Raw genomic sequence first — 24,840 nt, forward strand, 5'->3', positions numbered from 1 at the left:
CAAAATTTGACATTAGGCGTTTGGATAAACATTGCCTGGTCTGATGAGTCTCCATTTCAGCTGCAACATTCAGATAGTACAGTCACAATTTGGTGTAAACACAAAACTACTATCCATCCTCTCTTGAATCAATATTGCCGGCTAATAGTATTGGTTTAACGGTGTGTGGGATATTTTCTTGGCATATGAAGTGAAATCTCTGATGAACGTTTCCAAAACCTTGTTGAATCTATGACATGAATCAATAAAGTAATTCTGAAGGCTAAAGAGGGTCAAACCCATTACTAGCAAGGTGTCCTGTTTAAATCATTCAGTCACTGTATATATTGAAAATACAATTTTTAAAAAATATCAAATCAACCCCTTTATTCTCAAGAGAAGTGATCCTCTTTTTCCCTGACAAAACTAGAGCCCATGGGTTTGCTAACAGCAGAGAGATCCCGTCTCTACCCGCTTGCATTTCAAACAGAATTTGTCCAGTGCACAAAGGCATGGTCCCAAAAATCGCAGCCTAATGAGACACAAAGGATTTTAACACAGCAAGTGAGAATACATCAGACTTGTAAAGCAGATGCTTTGAAGATCTTTCCCTTCTCTTCCGCCTCCGCTCTAAGCTTTGCTGTCCCCTACGCCACCATCCCCCACAGCAAGGCCGCACATTCTGCAATATGTTGATTAGGGAGAAGAAACGGCATGGACTGACATTGATTTAATGTGTGATTAGTATTGCCATGGATATAACTCTGTACATTTATTAACACTCGTTCTCTGTTTATCTTTGTGTAAACACTGAGCTGTTGTTAGTGTATGAAGGTTGGGGGAGGGGGACAGAATAAAATTAAATGTTAATGCATTCAAAAAGTTCCTCAGTATATTGAGAATTTCCTTTGAAATGGAAAAATATCCCTGAACATATCATATCCTTAACATATTTCAGATTATATGCAACTTAAGTTTAAATTACTTATACAAATTGAAAAAAAGCAAGAATGAGGTGCTTATTTAAAAAATAAATAAATAAATAAATACACACACACACACACACACACACACACACACACACACATATATATGTATATACATATATATATATATATATATATATATATATATATATATATATATATATATATATATATCAAACTGTAATATTTAATCAAACCAAGAAGTCATTTTGTCATTATTGGGTTTTATTTTGGTATTTTCCTCCCTTTGAACTGGGGTTGCTTGAGGTAATTTGAGCAGTGAGTAAACAGTTGTCAGAGTCCTCTCAGGTTCTAAGAGAGTGACAGCCTAGTGGTCACAGAGGTGGACTTTGGTCTGGAAGTCCAGAGGGTCAAGTCCCCAGTGTGAATCCCCAACAGACGTGAACAAATTTGGACACCTGAGCATGGCCCTTAACCCCCAAACTGCTCCCCAGCAGCAAAACATAGCAGCCAGCTGCTACTGAAGAAATCTAGAGTTAAAATGCAGAGACTGTTTTCCCAATCACAATTATTAAAAGGAAAAAAAAATGTGACTTCATGCCAGATATCAAACTCCAATGTTGTGTCTTAAGTAGACAAAGATATTGATGAGGAAAATGTTATTTATTTTTTTGTAAAATGTTTTTGGATCGCGTGGTTTGTTATGTGAAAGAAGCACGCTCTGATCCGCTTGAAAACCGGAAGTCTTTGTGTAAATGAACTCTAGTGTTATTTCCTTAGTGTGAAAGCAGACTGACCATCCAGTGAGCCATTAAAAGGTAGATCAGCAAGTGAAATAACTTGCTGCCTTTCCTGCTGCTCATAATGGACAGATTCTGGTGAAACCCCATCCGATTAGAGTTGAACAACAAAGTAAACCCCTCAAGACTGCATACACTTGTTTACTTGCTTACACAATTGTTTACTAGTGCTGAATGAGCAGTTTTTGGTCCCCGTGTCGGGGCTCATCACCTCCAGCAAGTAGTTGTTGCAACTGCATGATGTTGTTCATGCAGTTTGGTCAATTAAAGCAGTGATTCTTAAACTTTTTCTAATGTGCCCCCTTTGGAGAAATAAACATTCCCAGCCCTCTTACAATAAGTATGTAACATAACTATGTAACTTACTATACTCATATCACAGACGAGAGGGAGATGTAATAAGAAACACATTTACTGTTAAACCAAGAGCACAATATCTGCCCTCTTTCATCCCAGTCACCTGTTTCTCCATATCTCTTTTCTCCCTCCGATGCGTTCAGTAAACCCTGATTTCTGTTCTGCAGTTGTTCTTTATATATTTTTGGTGGTTGGTGAGGACGAATTGGTGCATTACTACCACCAAGTGGTCTGGAGTGTGGAGAAGAGTGTTTCCAAGAGCCCAAGTTGTCAAAACATTAGTTTGTCTGCTACATTTTCCCAATCCCATGAGAAAATGACAGAATAAAGTTGTAGACACTCCAAACCATTAACAATATGTTGGTAACAAGCAGACAGATTGAAGGATGGGAAGTTTGACCAACGTTTGTGGGTATTTGCAGCACCACAGGTACCGCTGATTTTCTGACTCAAACAGTGATTCTGACCTTGCATCACACCTGCTTGCCAAGTATTAGAATTTGAGACATGTTTGCAAATTGAAGAAGTGGAACACTTCACTTCCTGTGATTATTGCAGGCAGATTGTGCGTCATCACCAAGGGCAGTTTGCAAATTAAGTCAGAAAGCACACACTGCCAGCACCTTGGCTCCACTGCATTTTAAGAAAAATAAAGCCGACTGTTTGACACTACTCTCCTCTAATATTTGAAGAGAGACTGAACTTGTTTATGTCAATCCCTTGCAAATTGCTCTCTTGTCCCTGCCTTTCCTCCTTGTAGGATAATCAATATTCTGTGTAATGCAAGTAGGCCTCATTGTGAGCATAATAAGGGTACGTGAAAATTTAAGCAGTGGAATTCAGGCTCCATTTCTCATGAGGAGGTGGATTTTTCAGCAAGGGGGCCTTGCTTCCAACTTGGATGAGACACCATAGAAGAGGTTGGAAGGGGAAACAACTTGCACCACAAGTTGTCCCTAAGACAAAAGCCTTCCCTTGGTTTAACACACAGCTGTGGTATTTGTTTCTGGCAGTCATTTCACAAGTCTGATGGAAATTTGCAGCTGAGGCATTCACAGGAGTGTGTGGGGAGAGAAAAAGTGATTGAATAGGGAGAAGTTGAGAGCGAGCAGGGGAGCAAAGAAATGCAGAAAGTGGAAAAAGCGCACTGTTATTCATGCAACACAACATGTTGACCCATTTGTTCCAAAGATTTTTGAGAAAGCCTGATTATGCTTTTGCATCAGTAATTGATTCTCCCCCATTGTGAAGAAGGTCCAGACTCCATGTTTGACTTGATTTAGGGGATTATCTAGCTTAAAATGTTGAAAAGCCTCAAACTCGATTGCCTCAAAATGACAAAATCCCCTTATTTCCTGCCATCTCCTCCTGCAGTCTTTCTGATCAAACTATTAGTGTGAGTTGGATCCATCATCTCTGGCAAATTTGTTCACAAAGACTCCTCCTGATTCATTCAGAGCAAGATTTTCACCAAGATAAAGCCACTGTTCATGGGCAATTTATTTGTTATTACCTAACAAAAGGACACAAGTGTGGCCTGCCTGACTTCTCCTTTCTGAAGTCAGCTAAACTCAGAATCTCTAATTGGTTCCCTGGCCCGGTTGCACCTCAAAAGGCTTACCATCATTACTGACAAGGAGAGGAATGCAAAGGAAGAGTGAACAAGATTCCCGACAATTATCTTTCCCTGGTGAACAGGGCTGCAAGAAGAACTAAGGGAAAGGCATGGAGTGGAGAGGAATATCAAAGAGACCTGGTGGTTCTTATTTTCTTTCCTTCGTTTTTGTCATGCTAATATGCCATCGAAGGAGGGAGAATCTTGCAAAGATAGGGCTATGTGTGTGTGTGTGTGGGGGGGGGGTAAATAATGAATGCAACCCAGTGTTGCTTTTGGAACAAAGATTTTCTTTCATGCAGCATCAACACTGTTTATGTTTACAGATGATGATAAAGATGTTTTCAGCTGGGGAAGTTTGAGAGAAACTGAGCGAGTGGTTGTTGTACAGTAAGTCCTAGTCAAAGTTGTTTCACACTATTGTTAATTTTGACAGCAAACTTTGACAGTTGGCAGTTTTTTGACTAAAATGTTTGGGTTTAGTCACACCTACTTTGTTTCCTAAAACATTTTAATGCATGAAAGTAATGGGTCATTTCTTTCTCCAAAAGTAACTAACTTTGCAAAAGCACAGGAATATCTGGACATAGTGTTAGCATGCTTACCTTTGCATGGATTTCAGCATGACTGTTGTGTTTTTCCGGTTATAGTTGCTACACATCACTTTGATTTGCCTCGTATCATATGTGAAATATGTCCATATGTCAGCTCTTGTTTCTCTTCTTGGAGTTGAAATTTTTTAAGATCATTTATCATGAAAGACAGAACATGTGGGAACTGTTTAGAGCATCCTCCTGGGTAACCAAGCGTGTGCAGTAACACAATACGAGGATTTGTATTTTGATTTGTGTTCCTCTCGTCTTTTGACACAAAACAGTTGTTCTGTTTGGATGTAGTTTCTACTGGGTATTTTTGTCTCGTTTTTATTTGTGTGTTGATACCTTTTCATCCTTGTATTGATCCATGTGCATTAGTTTTTATTAAGTTATCCTTTTGTATTCATGTGGAAAAAGAGGTCGTTGAGAAAGGCTGACAAAAATCTGTCAATAAAATTAACACTGTTTAACACAAATACCATATGTCAGTGCAAATAAGTTAAATTGTTTGCTTTTTCTCTGTTTAATTCAAATTTGTGCATGCATGGAAGAGCTTAAAGAAATTTCTTAGTTCTCCAATCTTCTACCTAAATGCATTTTGTAATTTTAACCATAGAGATCAAATCAATTCAAATACTAACATCTTGCATCTGAATAGTACAATTACTGTATCATAGTGAGCAACAAATTCCCTCTGAATTTAGGAGTGATTTGGAGATTTGGTTGGCGATCACTTCCACTGTGGCTTTCCGCTCTGCTGGATGACACAGTGCATTGTCTGCAGCAAAAGTCACACTGTGATGGGACACCATTATATTTGTGTTTGAGATCTCTTTAACTGTAGCAAAGTGTTCTGTGTACACTAGCAAAAAACGGAGAAAAAAAAGATAGAGTTTCTATTAAAGCGGTTTTGAGCCCTAAGAGGCTTTTTTGGCACAAATGTGAAGATCAGGGAAAGGACTGAGAGGCTCTAAACTCCCTTATGAGAGAGTCAGCACCACTGGTGCTTTTAAGTCTTAACTTTTAGGTGGAATTTCAGCTTTGACAGGTTTGGCTTGCCACAAATTCTTTAGTGTATTATTATTACAATAACCCATCTTTTTCATCTGCAAACTTGGTTTTATGTCCACCCATTCTGAACTTGTACCCTTTTCTCAACACCTCTGACTTCTATTCATCATTCTGACAGGGTTAGAAAAATAGGACACACTCTAAACTGCCAACACTTAACCATCACTGCTTAATAAAGTGGAAACATGAACAGTTGCCTGCTTATGAAATTAATTAGCAGAAAAATACCTGTCAAGCGTACCATAATTACTGGCCAGTCAGTCTGGCAGAGGCCGCCTCAGGCACGCACTATCAACTGCAAGATGACTATGATGCTGCGACAATGGGGAATGAGAAAGATAATGTCATTGTCATTTTTTTTTTTTTTTTAAGTTAGAAGATGAAACAGGATAAATAGAAAGTTTTCCGCTGAACCATTTAAAGTGGACTCTGTGGTAGGGCAGTAAAATAAGAACAGATCTACTTGGGGCTAAGAATATGTGGAAGAGAGAAACATCACATAACACCAGTGCTTAATGGTTAGAGGATCTCAGAGTTGACCACAGCAATCTCCCAGACCAAGAACCAATAACCATCTCAATGGTAGAGAGCCAAGCTAGAGTCCCAAGGATAACTAGATGGACTCCACCAGACCCTGACATGATACATAACTGGTGACTAAAGAAATTAATTTCACTTTATGAATGCCTTTCAGCACAAATGAACCAGCTAAGTACTGAGTATGAGAACAACAGAGGCTGTGGTCTAGCACATAAGACAGGACCCCAGGTGCAGGCTGTGCAAAGTGGTCTCTGAAACAGTCCAGCACATAGCAGCAGGTATTGATGTGCGGAACGATACTGAAATATCAATACCTCCAATACCAGCTATGTTTGCTCTCAAATTGATTTTATGTTTGGGGTAAATATGTTGTTCATCACAGTGGGAAGTAACTGTACAGTCAGGGTCTTGTGTAAATTATATAGAGCTGGTAGGGACTATTTTCTTCTGCTTGTCATATTAACGTGTGAAATAAGGCATAGTGTAGCGGCACTGTGAGCGGCCGCTCACTCTTCCGCTCAATAAATCAGTCCAAAGCTCAGTCACATGTGGTGCTGAACAGCAACGATGCTGTATGATGTGTGTAGATAGACAAATAGGTATTACAGTACTGCCACAAACCTCCTTAAACATCTGAGATTCATTACAACAGAATATAATGAGGTTATGATGATGCAATCTGAAGAGTAGGAGAGGACTGGTGTTGCTAGGGCGAGATAGACGTCACTCTTAGAACCCTTTGATGCTGCAGGCAGGTGCTATCAGGTACTATACAGGTATAGAGGGAGAAAATGTATAGTTGTGTAGCACTGATGCTGAATTTTAGGAAACTAATTTTTATCTGTTTGCAAAGTTCAGAAAGTTCAAACAACAATAAATCCCTTATCTTATAACTAAGACATCCTGTTTTGTTCAGATGTACAGTAATAAATATGGTTATTAAATAAGGAGGTAACCGAGTTTAGCTTGGAGAGATTGTTGTGTCTGTGATCACCTCACATCAATTCAAAAGGTCTAGACTAAGTCAGAAAAGTATACTTCCAGAGGGTATATCAATAAAATATTCAGCATTGGAAATGAAAATAAAAAATAAAAAAAATGTGGCTAAAAAATATCAAATAGGATAATTTGTTTTGACTGACGGTTTAGTAAATATTTGAAGGTTTCCAGTTATTGTGGCTTTTTTTAATCTAGTTATGTGTTTCACTGGTAATTTCAATTTGAGTCGCAAAGCATTCTATTAAAAAAAACAAACGAACAAAAAAAAACTATCAATTCCTTTTCGCTTTATGTCAGCTGCTTTCCAGACATATCAAGTTTTTTAGCAAAGTATCTCTATCGGATAGGGATTGCTGCTACTGGCATGTATCATCAAAGGTGGTGGAAAATGATAGCGATTAAATCCTGTGGGACTTCCAGATCCACTGATAAACTGATGATGGCTAACCAACCAGACATCATGGTGCTCCACAAACTACAAAAGATGGCAGTAGTGATAGATGTAGTGATCTTGAATAATATCCAAAAGCAGGAACACAAGCTTGAACACACCAGGAATTTAAGTAGGAAGTTGAAAAGACATGGGAGTGAAGGTAATGTGGTGCTGGTGGTTATTTGAGTACTCGTGGTCATGAACTCCAAACTTAGAAACTGAGAAATGGCTCCAACAAAAATACCTTCAGAGATCTCTTTCCAGAAGAGGGCAGTCCAAGGAATAGTGCGGAACCCTCACGTTCTTAGGACACTGGTAGGTACCCGAGCATGAAACAACAACAACCATGACATGGGGGCAAGTCTGGGGCTCATCCAGGGTATCTTTAGGGGCCGGTTGTTCAAACATAATCCTAGAGGATTTCGGTTATCGGATAGGATCAAATCTTGAAAATGCATTGTTCAAAATGGAAATCCAGATTCCAAAATCCACTTGGATAACGTAATCCAATCCTGGTTGTTATCTGATAAAACCCTCAGGTTTATCCTGATCCCAACAGAGGGCAGGATTACAAGGTGGATTTCAGAAAGAAACTACAACCTAACAGCTGATCAAATAACAGAACTCTTTATTAGGTAAATATGCTTATATTTGTATTTTACACCTGACTTAACCCTTACAGTGATAAAGTTGTTAACACAGGGACAGGCTCCTATTAAGTCTTTCAGCGTAGTAAAATAAAACGGTAAAAAAGCACAATGTAAAAATAAAAACATGACATTATCATATCCTCACGAAATAAACAACCTAACAGATCCAATAACAAACACTAACATAATATTCCATTTTCCTGTTATTCATCACTGCATAATCAGAGGAAAACCTGTCAAAAAATGAAATTTCTAACGATTGCATCCCTCACTACACATTCCGCCCGTCCCTCATTCTGTCAGAATGACAGAGGCTGGTCTGGTACTTCCACACGGTGCGTCATTAACATTGTCACAGAGAGGGAGATTCCGCCTGGTTGCAAAGTTATGCAGGACAATACATGCACGTATTATGCTGCATGATCCCGGTGGTTCCACTCGCAGAGCATGCAAACCGTCTCTTCTGCCTGCTGTTCTTCACATGGCCGGCAGCGAAAACTGACCTACATGCTGGAAATCCGGATTGCGTGATCCTGAAAAACAGGATTTTGGATCAGGGTGATCCAATCCTATTTTGGTTTGAACAGCTGGGATAAAAGTAAGTTGGATTACGTGATCCGCTGTCCTGAAAAAATGGATTACGAAAGCCAGATAGCTTTTATCCGGATTAAATTTTTTGAACAACCCTAGGTGATATGGTTTGATTACCAATAGACGTTTAGCTAAGCTGTACTATTAACTTTTTTGAGTTGGCATCAGAATGTCAATCATAATTATACATGTTTAGCAGGCTGAAATGCAAAATAGCTTTCTATCAAATACTGTTCTGTGTATTATGATCAAACATTTCTGCTTGGCGTTGTCTGTCCAAAGGACCTTGTTCCAGAAGTCTTGTGGTTTGTTCAGATGCACCATTACAAAAGAAGCGTTGCCTTGTACCTTATACTTTTTTTTGTTGTTGTATAAAGAGGCAGTTCCCTTTTGACAACCTTTCCAAGTAAGCCATATTTATTCAGTCCTTTTCTACATTTATTGTTATAAACTTTAACCTTTACCATGCTAAATGAGCCCTGTAGGGTCTGAGATGTAGCTGTATGGTTTTTCTCTGAGTTTTGAGCAGACTAATTTTGGTGTGAACTTGCTGGAATCACCACTCTTGGGAAGATTGGCAGCTGTCTTCAATGTTTGCTTTTTAAACTTATGAATAATTTCTCACTGTAGAATAATGGACTCCAGATTGTTTTGGTGACATTACACCCTTCCCGGATTGATGAGCTGCAACTGCTTCTCTAAGATCATGGCTATCTACTTTCCTACTTGGCATTATACTTCAGCATATTCAATAATATACCATGGATTGTTGTCCGAGGTTACATTTAACTGATTTTTGAATTTGTAGATTAGTGTTGCTCAGATAATTATGCATTCTGTCTTGTTATGCAAAACCTTGCAGCTGAAAGGAGTAGTACATTCTTTTTCATGTAACTGTATCTAAATGATCACATTAAATATTAATGGAAATCTTTCAAGACAATACAAAAAAACAAACAAAGGAAAAATTCAATTCAGTTCTGAATGTAAAAATGTGTTGCTTCATAAATCAAAGTATTTCCCTGCCAAAAAAAAACCAGTCAGAGAGCTTTAGAATTCCAAATAGAGTTCAAGTAAATAATTAACATTGTGACTGTACCATGAATGAACAATAAAGTAAAATGGATGTCCCTACAAAGAAATACAGTCATTACTATGTGGGGCTCAAGCATTAATTTATGGTGTAATACGGTATGTCACCATGAAATTGGTGCTCTGCCCCGTAATTGCAGGCACTGACAAATATAATCTCAGATGTTATTCATCTTATCGCCTTTAATCAACAGATATACGATGTGTTTATCAGTTCAGCCTTGTAACTCGCATGCATCCGTTTCGCACAGCGTTTGTGTTCAAACACACATAAAATATTTTCAATCTCCACTGTCCCAAACACAGTGTTCTGGTGTGCGGGGGCTGGTTGAATAGTGTAACACTGATCTGGAATGATTAAAACAGAAGACCGCAGACCTCCTTTCTCCCTTCCCGATCCCTTGTTTCCTCCCGCCCATCCTTCTCATCTCATCTATGCTCCAGCAGTCACATTTTCTTTGAAGGAGAGATTTAATTGGATCTCCTCAGAAGGTGCTGTCGGATTAACCAAGCAGAAAAACAGAGTTTGGCTGGTCATGCTTCTATCTGGGGTCTCAGATTGCCTCCGACAGACAGTGATCCCAATAATCCAGCCGAAACATGATAAAGGGGCAGAGATATTGGATCAAAAGCATATATGCATTTTGATTAGGCTTTGAAGGCATGCGCAGCCAAGCGATGACGAGATAAGCAAGTGGTAATCATTTGTGGCTTTGACGTTAAACATGAAATTAAATAGGAAGAGGTGGTTCAAGTTTTTTTTTTTTTTTTTTTTTGGTATTTTACTACAGTACTGTAGTTGTTTGTGTTGAATAGAAATTATATCAGCTAACAACAGACTTCTCTCTTAGATCATAATCAATATGGTTTCACAAAAAAAGACAATATTTTATAAAATGAAGCAACTACACTTCATGTTTTCAGTAAAAAATCATTGTTTTATATCTGTTAGCACTTCTGTAATTTCTTTTTTGCTCTGCAAGAGGTTATTGTATGTAAGCATTTCCATTTTTAAATCTACTTTAGGAAGTGCTTAGCAAAATAAAAAAAAATGTCATGGGGCAGGAGTAAACTATCAGCAATCTTGGAGTCATCATCTATGAGCTCTGCTTGGCAGGTTGTGTTGCTATAAAACCACTCCACAAACAGCTTGTTTGCAGTTTGTAAAATTTGGAATGAAGACAGCATTTCCAAGTTGTTCACAAAAGTGAGATGTGAGAAAAATTTCATATCAGCAGGTTAGAGACATGAGGTTCAGAAGTACAAGTAAACTCAGATCTTATATAACTGCTACTGAAAATGTTTGAGTTTATAAAGAGGTGCCTGGATAATTTATTCATTTATGGAGAAATTCGTAAGCAAACAGCATATATTTCACAAACAGAGTTTAAGAGCTGAACCAATCTATGTGGAGACAAAGTAAGTAAATGAATGAATGAATGAATGAATGACAAGTGATTGAGGTATTTTGAAGTTACTCAAAGCATGACTTTAACCCCTGGGATCAATATTAAGCATCTAAACAGGAACCTCAGCAAACAAATTCCAGCATATCTCAAATGCATTTACTGTTTATCTGGCTTAATTAACACTAAAAATGGACAGCTTGTTAAGCATTATGATACCAATTACCCTATGAGGTCATGAAAAATTGGTGGAGTCATGCAGTAATTTTAAGCACTTTTATCTACTGTGACACCATATCAAAAACCAGAATTCAATATTGCATTGTGGTATGGTGAATGGATAACATCCCAAAGATTACAAACTGTTTTAGCTGAAAAACTGAAGAGGTACATTGACCTGATTTTTTTTAAAAGCCTACACATTCGCTGTTGGAAATTATACAATTAATATTACGAAAGAAAATACCTTCAAATTTGAGACAAACCAAGTAGAAGTTGATTAATTTCAGAGCTGGAATAAAGTTGATGTTTACATATAACAAAACATGTGACCATTGAGCCTGTATTTGTTTGAACTAATTTAAAGCTCCATGACCAGAGAATGTCTGTTAGTTAGCCGACAGTAAGTCAATATAATTGATATAATGTGGCAACAGGGCTCTGATGAGAACTAGCAGGAAATATATTTCTCTGGTTTTTAGCCTCTCTTTGTTGGCTCCCTGTTAAATTCAGGATAGAATTAAAAATTATCATCACATATTGTTATGGCCCAGTCTTGTCACTAGGGGCGCAACAGGACCGATAACATAAACACCACGAGAAAACGTGGGTTAAGGTGTAATATGTTTTAATTGTTATAAAACTATTTACATACTTAGATGATGTTAAAGAAATAAAGAATATAAAGCCAGTCTATACAATAATGATAATAATAATAATAATAATAACACAAAGGAAGCTTAACCATATATACAACAAAACAAAATGGCTCCTAATCTTAATTCTACAACAAAAAGAGCGGGGATTCTCCTAGTGAGAATCCCCCTGAAAACTATGATACTAAGCAAAACCAAACGTAAATACCTGACACGAATACCAAACTAAACCAAAAACACAACCTCTGTTGCACTGTCAGGAGTTAAACCAACGAATTCAGAATAGCACAAAAGAATCCACTGATCCAACAAAAGTCCAATCACAAGGTTTAATCACTAACAATCGAATTAACGCTGCTCAGAGAACTCTCACACGACGCGAACTGTGCCCTAATGACACAGCCCCCGATGAATGGTGCAGTCCAGTTTTTATTCAGGGGCAATCAGCCTGATGAGGGTCAGCTGTGGAGAGCGGGAGCAGCAGCAACGAATCAGCGAGCAGAATGGGGAGGGAGGACCGTCGTCATCTCGGCTCCGCTTGATTGGCAGGTCCGACGACCAACCCTAGGCGGCCAAGGCCTAGGCAGCTCCACTTTCTCGTAGCAGAGTGATGGACAGGCCGGACGGCCAATCCCAGAAGGCCAGGGGCCGTAACACATATAAAGCTCTCCATGACCAAGCTCCATTGTTTATCAAAAGATTTTATTGTTCCCTCTATTGCGAACACAGAACTTCCCTCTCAACTGCAGGTTTAATTGTGGTTCCCAGAGTCTCTAAAAGTACAATAGGAGGCAGAGCCTTTGCTTATCAGGCCCCACTCCTATGGAGCCAGCTCCCAGTTTGGGTTTGGGGTGCAGACACTGTCTCTACCTTTAAGATCAGGCTTAAACCTTCCTTTTAGATAAATCACATATTTAGGGGGGGTTAGCCATCCATTAGTTATGCTGCCATAGACTTAGACCTCTGAAGGACGTCCTATGATGCATTGAGCACTTCCTTCCCTTTTCATCTCTCTGCTTGCTCCATTTTCCATTTATAAACCTATGACATTATTGGTATTATTAACTTGTATTTCTCCTCTCTCAGCTGGTCTCCTTGGCTAAAAGTTGCAGTGCAGTTGGTCACTCTTTCCTGTCCTCTCCACCCCTACCAGTCGAGGTAGATGGCCACCCTCCCTGAGCCGGGTTCAGCCGGAGGTTTTTCCTTCCTGTTAAAAGGGGAGTTTTTTCCTTTCCACTGTTGCCCGATGCCTCATGCAGCTTAGGATTGGGGAATTGAATCAAAGTCAAGATTTGATGTAGTCTGTTGGTTTTCCTTAGCTAGGCTATTACTGATTATGAATTGGCTTGTATGAATAGATTGGATGACAGTGAATTGGCTCAGTTTGATTAGTCATTAAAGTGCCCTGAGATTTTGTGAATTGGTGCTATACAAATACAAAGCTGAATTGAATTAAATAGTCCAGCTATAGTATGTGTCAGGATTAACTGACATTGCAACTTAGAGTTAATAGAAGAATGGTCGACTTCATTGAGGCTTTCTCCGTGTTGAAATCATGCAGTCCATTTATAAGTGACCAATGACTTCCTGGAGGTTTAATTCCCTATAGAGTGAGAGACAAAAGGAAATAAAACAAATGTGTTTCTACAGTACCCACGCTGTTGAACCCATTTCACATTACAAGGAACCATATAAAAGAACCAATCAGTTGTTTTCAACAGACTCAACCAAAGTCAATCCTAAATGTGTACTATGGCGCAGGCCTTATTCCTGCCAGAAGATACTATTGAACAGGCTAATTTTGGCACGTTTCCATGTCTTGCCTCAGCATGTGTTACAATCACTCAAAGGAATGAGTAGCAACCATGCAAGCAACCGGGTCAGAGGCCGGTTTCCTGGAGGCCTCACTACTCTCCTCTGCCACTCGACTACCACTGTGATTATGAAGACTGTAACGGAGGTTGTCATGAGGCTGAGTCAATAAAATTACAGTCACCTGCAACATAGTTTAGACCCTAAAGGACCAAGACAAACACTTACAACTTCACTATACATCTCATATAAACTAAACTTATGCATCTGTTATCATGGTGCTTTAGAACATTTTGCTTCAATATCAAAACTGAGGTAGAGAAAAACCCAATGATTCAGTAACATTTTTGTCCTTTAACTTTGAACCACTTTTTGATGAAGCCAAGACTCAAGTATCATTTTTAGCCCTTAAGGCCTCTTCTCTTAAGCATTGGTCAGGTTTAATCTTTTTATTATTTATTTGTCACAGGTGATGGCGTGCCTGCGGCCCGATAAGGCCGCCACCACCACTGTGGGTTCTTTCCGGATCAGGGGAAGCAGAGTTAAACCACACTATAAGGTTAAAGGTTTTTTTTAAAAAAAAAAAAAAAAAAAAAAAAAAAGGTGAGTCATCTTCCGTCTTGGCCCCTCGAGTGTTCCATACTGTCCAGGCATGCAGCCTTTGGCAGCGTTCTGGGTGGGATCTTGCCGACACTTCCTTTTGTGTCCACAAGCCTTTTCTTTGTTTTAGGGTCTAGTACACCATCGCCTGCAGAGAAGATGAAAACACAAAAGCGGCAGTCGTCTGTTTCGCATGGGGGATACCCCCACATCTTTCCGCCTGCCCTGCTGCTGGCACCCCACTTAAGGTTACACATTAGATTGTATGATGTACTCGCAAGTTCCTGCGGCCCAGGGCTGAGTAGCTGCGCCCACAGATCCGTTGCTGTTGCTCTCCCGACACGATCCGCCCACCACTCCTCCGAGGTCCCGCGGCACGTCGCCTTCTCCAGTCTCGGCCACCCTTCTTGCTACTCTGCAAGGCCGCTCGGCCACTGGCTCCAGTTCCGACCGTCTGTTCTCCCCCAGCCATGTCCTCTCTGTGCGTCTGCTATGCTCTGTCACTGCAGGCTCCACCTAAATCACCACAGAACCACTCACACCTGTCTCTCATTGGGCTAATTATAAGGGTTTAATTGGCATCAGAGGGTGTCAATAAAAACATAAAATCAAGGTCTCAAACTGGGAGGTATTCCACGAAGCTGGATTAAGGGAAAGCCTGGCTTATCTTGAAAAGTCTGGCCCTTTAAGCCAGAGTTCCGTTCCATCAACATGGCTTATTTGAATGCCCGCTGAGTAACCATGGTAACTTATGCACCAGAACTAGCTCGCTTGGGGGCAGGCTAATGTTCAAGCTTAGCTTAGCTGTGTCTCAAAGGTCTGATACAAACACCCAAAAAAAAGTTCCACCTGGCAAAATACTGTGCTCCCACTACTCATTCGTGTATAAAAGTAAAAAAAAAAAAAAAAAAAAACATATCACTACTTTGTCTTGAATAATCAATAAATCTGTCAGTGCCGATGTAACTAAAGAAACACAATTATACAAGTACTGAACATGAAATTAAATAAAAAGGAACATGGTATTCATTAAAGCTAATTAATACCTTATTAACCCCCCTCCCAAATTTCACAAACACTTGACCTCCACTGCCTCTGGTTGGCAAACAGTAAAAGTGGGATCAGCTGAGCCCAGTCCATACAAGCCTAGAGTATTTAAAGAGAGACATAGAGAAAGAGAAAGCTAATCTAAAGAGATGTATGGAGAAAGATATACATAGATAGAGACAGAGTTCCATTTTGGTTAACATGCTTTGGCCTTTTATTACTGTTCCTGCAGAGGGCGCATGCTTAATTCAAAGCACTTCAGGCCACCAGCCCCACAGGTTTTCAGGGGAAGACCCCCCAGTAGCAGTGGTCTCTGACATTGTCTTGGTATCTACAGTGCAACATATTTACAGCTCAGCACATGTTTTGAACAAATACACTTCTTCAAAGGCTACCCCCCACTCTGAAATATGTTTTTGTAATTTTATTTCCACCTGCTGCCGGTAAGCTTTTAACAGATTGCTTCTGTTGAGATGTAACAGTGGAGAATTAATGTAGATCGCACACACACACGATAATAATAAAGATGATGCATATTGATTATTGGGTTATTAATAACATGAACAGGGCCAGTGCATAAATAGACAACTCAGCTGCTTTATGTAAACAGATTTACAACACAATAGGAGACCATAAATAAATGAGGCCAGTGAAATCAACAACCGACAGCAGTGACGTGCGGTCAGGAGAGGCGTCATGATAAAAAAGAAAGTACATGAAATAAATATTAATATTTTTCACTGATCTGTGTTAAAATGCATTTTCAGTACGACTCTACACAAAAATCACCGAATTTGAGGATTTCCTGACAGAAATCCCGGGTGAGGCAGTGGCGAGCTGTGCTTCCTCTGACTGCGTGATCCAATACAAACAGGGTTTCATGACACGTTTTGGTTCCTCAGCATACTGCTAATATAAACGTTACATAAAATATTTGTTATACACCATGACTCTCACCAGTCTGTGTAATGTCTTTAATGTGTGTGTGAGAGAATTATTCCTTCTTCATACAATAAAATGCAGAGAAAAATCAACAGGTGAGACAGGCAGTACTCTACCTTACCTCAAGGGGGCATAGTTGCATGCTGTTGGATGAAGAGTGAAAGAAATGCTCTTTTTGGTTCTTACATTTGTAAATCTGACTCCAGACGAGTCAGTACCTCACCAGCCATGAACCCCACCACACGTCATTGATCTCCATCAGCGTTCGTTGTTCAGCTGCGAGAAAATGACAGCTCTCGGCTTGTTCTCTTTTTCTGTTAGCTTCTCTTTTCCACCATCCACTCATCAGAGCTTCCTACGTTTTTCAGGACCTGCCACATAGCCAGGCTATGTAAGCCTCACTTGAATTAGTCTCAAGTAGATGCGGCTGAAACGTGTTAGTGGAACAGCTTGAGCCTTAATTCAGAGATGGTGTTAGTTCAAGCGAGGCTTTCCCGATACAGCTTGGCTTTCTTTAGCAAAGTTCGTGGGTTAAAAATATAAACAAATAACACAATTAAAATAGCATGAAGTTAAAAAAAAAACAACAATGTACTAATTAAAATAAATCACACACTGTCTTCGGGCCCGTAACATATTTATTTGTTTTTTACACAGTTATTTCAAAAGAACAGCCTTGAATGTTTGTGTGTTGCTTTTATTGTAAATACAAAAAAAACTATGAATATAAATTAAGAGGTATTATATGATAATAATAAATAAATAAATAAATAAAACCACTTTCAAAGTTTAATTGTCCAGCATATAAGACAACCCTTTGGCAAACCTAAATTTTTATTATTAGTGCAGACTTTTACTTTCATTTCCCTTGGTGAGATTTTTTGTGACTTGGTGCCATTTGTCAAATTATTGCTGGGGGTACTTTTCCACAAGGTATTCACCTTGCTAATGTCAAATGGGCCCCCGCAGTGAGGCTCTTGTAACACCTGGCTGCGACCAGGAGTCACAAAATGGTGACCCAGCACCATGAAGTCTAGCCCACTGAGCCCTTACAGCAGGCTGCCTGGAGTGTATAGCGTTGACTTGGGGAGTTATTGGACCACAGGGAGCCTTTCTCACAAGGGCAATCATTTCCAGGTCACAGTCAGGATGCCAATAAAACCATCCTGGTAGGTGTATTGTATAGATTCTCTCACAGATTATATCGCATATCATATGCAGTTTAGCTGCTTTTCACAACTTATCTTAATTGTTACATGTAATTTATATTCAAAATAAGTAATACAATTTTGTCTGTGACACACTGTGTGTAATGAGAGTTACACCAACCTGAAGTTGAGTGGCTATCGATTGAGAGTTTGTTTTTCTTTTACTGCACTTCTCCCCTCTGCCTAGATTGGAAGCTGAATTAAAATAAGGCTGCTTTTGGCAGTGACAGGAATACATACCCCTTAGGATGTCCTTAAGGGAAGGGTCAGTACTGCACAGCACAGTAAACAAAAATGCTGTTTGCATGCCATTTTGCATTATGACCTCTTGTCTGTTCAGCCTTAGTTATCTTGACAGCTCTTCTAGAGGCTGAAATTAGGCCATTTGCCCATTCTAGCCCTGAAAATGATTACGATTTATATTCTAACAGTATTATATATAAATAAATGAAAAAATAAGCTTATAGCATACATGCATGCTAATTACCCATAGCACCTTGACATGTGTATGCATTCACACAAGATTCTTTTACATGCTTAAAGGTTCTTTGATATGAAAGTCAAAGATTCCCCTCAGGACAATATGGGAAATTTTAATCAGAGAATTGTATGAGCAACATGAATAATGTTTGTATCTCTCTTGTCTCTGTACTTGTTGTATTTGTGGGTTATAAAGTGATCATGATTGGAGACGAGGATATAGATTAACAACACAGTGGACAAATGTCTGTTGACAGTGATATCTCACATTGCTGCTGCGATTTAGCAGTCCCCTTCTGGCAGAGATTAAAAACTGACTACATAATTGTGATTCAAACAGTTGCGTATAGTTTATGGCATGGTGTTCTGAGCAGCTGGGTAGTACAAACAATTGATGTATGAATGGAAATTCACATCATAGGGGATCTTGGTACTGAGGGAATAGATTTTAGAATATGTCACAATGATTAACCAAAGTGGTCCTGACTAACTCAAATAATTGGTTACATGTCAAACTGGAATACCATGCTGTCATCTACTCTTTTTTTATTTATTTTTTTTAGTTGTTACTTTCAAATGGCAGGAAGAGGCCCTTAAAAAAGGATTGAGGGAAGCAAATCAGCAGATCCTTTTGCTTTAGATAAAAAAAATAATAATAATAAAAAAATAAAAAAAATAAAATCTTAATTTCTGGTACAGTATGTGGGTAAATGTGTTTAGTAGACAATTCTAAACTTAGGATACTTTAAGAAATGTATTCCCCTTAACCATGAATGCAAACGTAGAAAATCTTTAAGGTTTAAGCTCTCCAGAATATGCCCAACAATAAAGCCCCATGTCCAGATGATTATCCAGCAGAAGAAATCTGGACAAAATATCCTTCTTACAAAATGTTAGAAAAACAAGAACTAAAAAAAAAAAATACTTCAAATATGAACTTAATAAGACAATAAAAGACTCAACACTTCTACCCAGCTACCATCCATCTTCATTAATAAACATATTTTAAAATAATCAGCAAAGCTCTCGCCAGAAGGATTAAAAAAAAAAAAAAAAAAAAAGTAACCCCTCTAATAATACATCCAGACTATAAAGGTTTTATTAAAGGTAGACAGTCCTCTACCATCCATCCATCCATCCATCCATTTTCTGCCGCTTATCCGCTTATCCCCTTCCAAGGATTTCAAAAAGGGTGGGTACTCTGAACTGCTGTTTGTTGCATAAGCACAAACAACAGTCAGGATCCGCCCCCCCCACCTGAAGGCGGAGGGAGGCTACCCTCTCATCCACCAGGATAAACCCAAACATTTATTTTATAGGGACATGATAATATCACTTTTTTTTTATTCCTGCTTTACTATGCTGAAAGGCTTAATAGGAGCCTATGCCTATTTTAACGACTTTATCCCTATAATGGTTAAACAAGTCAAGTGCAAAATACAAATATAAACATATGCACCGAATAAAAAGTTCTATTATTTGATCAGCGGATAACAGCGGTTTTACCACAGTTTCTTCCTGAAATCCACCTGGTAGTCTCCACATTTTAATCCTGTCCTTTTCTTCCTTTTTTTCCGTCTTACTCTATATACCTGTCAGGTTTGGCACTGACATGTAAAGACTAAAGAAAATCAGTTTTCAATAAAAATAAAGAAAATATCAAGGACAGTCATGTATATAACATGTCTCCATTGGTAGCGCAAATCTGTCAAGCAAATTATGGCACACAGACCACCGTTTTGTATGTTAGGATGCTGGACAGGACAGGGTTTAAAAAAAAAAAAAGAAAGAAAAAAAAAAAACAAAAAGACAAAGAAATCCACCTTGTAATCCTACCCTCTGTTGGGATCAGGATAAACCTGTTTTTTTTTTTTTTAATCAAAGCTATCCGGATTCTACTCAAAAGTTTCTGAACAACCCAAACTGAGGGTTTTTTCCAGATAACAACCCGGATTGGATTATGTGATCCAAGTGGATTTCGGAATCCGGATTTCCCTTTTGAACAACCCATTTTCAAGATTTGATCCTAACTGATAACCAAATTCAGATAGGATTATGTTTGAACAACTGGCCCTATATGTTTGTTTACACAATGAGATTATTCTTATTCTTTCTGGTCTCATGTGATTAGCGGCATCAGTTAGCAGTGGTGTGCTGTGACCTTGCCACTCTGGGGAGATGGGTGCTGGCTGGGGGGGTCTTGGACCCGAGATGTCTGGGGGCTGCTCCTCCTTTGGGTGGGTGTTGGCTTGTGCTTAGGGGGTCTGGGTTGACTCGGTCGCACAACTGCAGGGTGGGTTGCTGTATGTGCTGGTGTCTGGTTGGTATTCTGGGACCTGGGGCTTGGTCAAATGGGTTGGGAGGGTGAGGCGACTGGATATAGAATGGGGGATTGGGAAAGGTAGGCAGGTTGGTAGGGGGCTGGTATATGGGATGGCTGGGAATGGGGTAGAAAAGCTGTGATGGGGAAGACGTGTGTGTGTGGAGGGGTACTAGATATCAAAGTACTAAAAGTCAAAGCTTTTTTAAATAAATAGGTCTTGAGTTTGGCTTTGAATAGAAAGAGGTCAGTGAGCATAACTCTTGGGGAAGAATATTTCAGAGTGTTCGATCCATCACTGAAAAAGCTCCTTAGATATGTAGCTTTCAAACTAATGCAAAATCTATGCTTTAATTTGAAAACCAAAGCATATTAAAACACCAGACATTGGAGTAAAGATTGGGTTTAAAGTATGAATCTGTGTCCATTGTCACTCCTTTGCATTTGAATGCAAATGAAAAAATATTCCTTCTCTCTTTAAATCCCTGTTTGTGCGTGCATCCAGTCATAACTCACTCTAAACAATATAATGTAAGAATATTGTTTCAATAGACTGTATGTCATGTTGACAGGAGGATAGCATGTTTAATTTAACTGCCAGATATAGCCTTGGTCTATTTTACTTATTAGACCATAGCATTAAACATAAAAAAGTCATGGCCTCCACATAAATGCGTTCATTATGTTGTATGATATTCATGAGGACACAAGCAGCATGTAGCCTGCAAGCTAATACCAAACGTGTGCTTTTTGCTCATGCAGACAACACTGAGATGGGGTCATTTTATCCTCTAACATCCCATTCGCATTATGGAACATGTCTAGTTTGGCAGTCCATCTCTGTCCAACCAGGAGGTCAAAAATGAATTTACATGAATATTTGTGGGCAAAGCAGCATCATGTGTTTAACCTAGAAAAAAACTGATTTTGAGTAGGGGTGTAAAAAAATAGTAACTAGAACCGAACCGTTTCGGTACGTTGGTCTCAGTCCGGTTCAGGGCTATGCACGAATAATTTTCCGGAAGTCGTGTTTGTTTATTCAATTTACGGCAGTCACACGCGCAGCACACAGCATGGCCACCTCTCAGCCACCTGAGCTTGAAGATCCGCCTGCGTCCTTAAGATCTCCTGTTTGGGAACATTTTGGTTTCCCAGTGGAATATTGTAATGGAGAAAGAAAAGTTGATAAGACGAAGGTAGTTTGCCGCTTTTGTCACACGACAATTAGGTACGTTTTATGCAACACATCGAACATGTTAGCTCACTTAAAACGGCACCATCCGACAGTTGACTTAACTGCTGCAAAGAGAAAAACTACCCTTGTTCAGACACAATTGCCCGCGGCACTAAAAACACCTCTGCCCAGCCACTCAGACCGTGCAAAAGCCATCACAAATTCAATTGGCGTTTTCATTGCAATGGATTTAAGGCCATATTCAGTTGTGGAAAATGCTGGATTCCGACACATGCTGAAGGTCATTGAACCCCGCTATGAAGTTCCAACCCAGCCACACTTCAGCCAGAAAATTATACCCAGTCTTTATGAAAAAACTAAATCTGCCATCATCCAAGAATTATCAAAGGCATGTGCGGTAGCGCTAACAACTGATGGGTGGACATCGAGAGCAAACGAGAGCTACTTAACTGTGACGGCGCATCACATTAACTCCGAGTGGAGCATGGTTAGCTACGTTCTGCAAACTCGTCCCATTTATGAGCAACATACAAGCGCAAACCTGGCAGAGATGCTAAAAGAAACTGTGCAGGAGTGGAAATTGGAGAGGCCAGGAACGAAAATTACAGTTACAACAGATAATGCCCGGAATATTGTCAGTGCAGTCAGCGAATCTGGTCTGGGTCCGCAGATCGGGTGTTTTGCGCACACAATTAATCTTGCTTCACAAAAAGCTACAGAACTCAACCAGATTTCGAGACTGCTTGGCAAAGTGAGACGCATCGTGACTTTCTTTCACCGAAGCCCCACAGCTGCGCACATTTTGGAGAACAAACAGGAGATGCTCAACATCGCAAAACACAAACTTATTCAGGACGTCACCACGAGATGGAACTCGAGTTATGACATGCTTGTCAGATACCTTGAGCAGCAGGCAGCGGTGTACTCAGCGCTGACCGAGAAGGCTCTGAAGAAGAAAGACATCAGCGTACTGTCTGACGTGGAGGTGAGGACGGCAGAGGAGATAATTGAGGTGCTAAAGCCACTAAAAACGATCACTGCTCTTGTATGCACTGAAGCTTCACCTTCAGCATCAATGATACTGCCCCTTAAAGCCACACTACTCCAATCCATGGAGCCAAATGAGGGAGATAGTGCAACAGTGACCCAGGTCAAGGCTGCCATCAGAGAAAACCTGCAGCAGAGGTACGCCACTTCTCAGGACTTTTTACACAGATGCACAGTGCTGGACCCAAGGTTTAAGACACTTGCTCATGTGGATGATGCCTGTCGGGAAAGGATCTACAACAGCCTCATCAACGAGATTGTGGCCATTCAAGAAGAGGTAATGCATTTTTTCTTTATTTCTTCTTTTAATAATAATTACTGAGAGCAACAATAATGATAATATTCACAATAAAAAGAATAATGTGTCTAAACTACTTTTTGCTCATACTTTTGAACAACTAAAGGCTTTAGTCTTTTAGACTCAATTACAAATATTTGCTTTTTAAATTTTTTTCATTTATAGAGCGAAGAATCCACAGGGGCAGCTGCTTCATCCTCAGAGACAGGACCCGCAGCGGCAAATGAATCCTCACCTCCAGTCAAAAAATCTGCAATGGCTGAACTATTTGGTGATCTCTTCAAGACACAGGTGGGAAACAAGGATACCTTGCAGCTGGTGAATGAGGAGGTTACCAAATACAAGGCACTGCCTTGTATACCAGCGGACTCTGATCCACTTTTGTGGTGGAAGACCAGTGAGTACATGTACCCCCTGACTGCCAAGCTGGCAAAGCACTACCTCGCCATACCTGCTACCTCCGTCCCTAGTGAGAGGGTATTTTCAACTGCAGGAGACATCGTCACTGCCAGCAGATCTTCTCTTACCAGTGACAATGTGGACAAGTTAATCTTTCTGGCAAAAAATATGAAGCTTGAAAAAAAATAAACATTTCTCAATGCTGGAACTGATTGTGCTGCACTTTACATGTAGAGACATGTTGTTTACTTTGCCAAAATGCAAAAGGATTTTATTTTAGCCTATTAACAGTTATATAAAACTTTATTTGAGTATATCTCATTTGCCAAAAACCTTATTTGTGTTTTATTTATTTCAGACTAGGCTACTGTACATAGTTTAACCATGCAGCCCACACTGCCTTTTCTATTTCCAATACTTTGCAATATAAGTTCCTTATAGTGTTTGCAGTTGGGGAGACTGTTTTAATATATTTTTATTTTCAAGAGAAGTGGTTCCCACAGTAATTGTGTCTTTGTTGTTGGACTTTGGGCCTAGAAGCAACACTAAAAACAAGCATTTCTTTTAACAAGACTTGTCTTATGACATTTATCATTATGACAGTGTTATTCATTTTTTCCTCTGTCTATTGTAAGAAAAATTTTATTTAAATGTGTGAATGATTGATTTACAAAAATTCCAGAAAATTGTCATTTGCTTTTACATAGTTTGTACAGTACATAGTTTAACATTGATTCTGGATGTCACAAAGCCTAATTATTCTGTTTATTTAATTCCCCATCCTTTTTAGAACAATGTATAAGTGTTTTGTTTTAATAAGTTCTAAGTAAACAAAAAGCAAGTTTACATTTTGCATTTGTGTGCCCTTTCTGAACCGAACCGAACCGAACCGAGACTTTAAAACCGAAATTTATACCGAACCGAATTATTTGTGAACCGTTACACCCCTAATTTTGAGGGAACTATTTTAATGATTCCCTTAATTTCCAGTACTCACAGTTGTTGCACCAGATTATTTAGGCATTTGTTGAAAGATTCAAGAGGTTTGTTTGAGTTGGCAAAAAGAAATTCTCCCTGAGTACTACTTCTGCTACTTAACATAGAAAACCAAACACAGTAAATTTTAGAGTAGATGTGACCACTGAACGTCACCATTTCAATGGATTCTAAAAATTTATTGAAAGTAATTAAGCATGTATTAAAACAACCAAATTGCAACATGATTTGAGCAAGATTCGCTATCAAACAGGTTAGCCCTCATATGCCCATATAACATATGCCATTCTCAAATAAGATTAATAGTTTTCCCAATAATGCATTTTAAATAAGGCACATTTATAAAAACAAGTTACATTGTATTGCAGAAAAAAACATGTCTTCTATCATAATCTTTAATCACCTACATAATAGGCTACTAATTAACCTTTTCACCAGCCAAGATGTGTGGCCAATTACCACACTGTGTTGGTACATACTGTTAATCACCAAAAGATGCAAAATAGAAAAATAAATAAATAAATAAAGAGCAGCTTTATTTGATG

The 24,840-nt window shown here is 39.2% G+C and overlaps 1 protein-coding gene and 1 long non-coding RNA gene across 2 annotated transcripts; one reads left to right on the forward strand and one right to left on the reverse strand.

Moving 5' to 3' along the window:
* Positions 1–2,123: 2,123 nt before the first annotated feature.
* LOC121635450 lies at positions 2,124–6,652 on the reverse strand. The gene is made up of 3 exons (XR_006009464.1): positions 6,642–6,652; positions 6,344–6,352; positions 2,124–2,207 (listed from the first exon to the last, which is right to left on the reverse strand). It is a non-coding gene; the product is annotated as an uncharacterized LOC121635450 (long non-coding RNA).
* A 14,961-nt stretch (positions 6,653–21,613) lies between these two features.
* On the forward strand, positions 21,614–23,488 carry LOC121635510 (zinc finger BED domain-containing protein 4-like). The gene is made up of 2 exons (XM_041978715.1): positions 21,614–22,879; positions 23,066–23,488. The coding sequence occupies exons 1-2, from the start codon at positions 21,614–21,616 to the stop codon at positions 23,486–23,488; spliced, it is 1,689 nt and encodes a 562-aa protein (XP_041834649.1).
* Positions 23,489–24,840: the final 1,352 nt, after the last annotated feature.

The sequence above is a fragment of the Melanotaenia boesemani genome, chromosome 24 (assembly GCF_017639745.1).
Source record: "Melanotaenia boesemani isolate fMelBoe1 chromosome 24, fMelBoe1.pri, whole genome shotgun sequence".
In the NCBI taxonomy this organism is placed as follows: Eukaryota; Metazoa; Chordata; class Actinopteri; order Atheriniformes; family Melanotaeniidae; genus Melanotaenia; species Melanotaenia boesemani.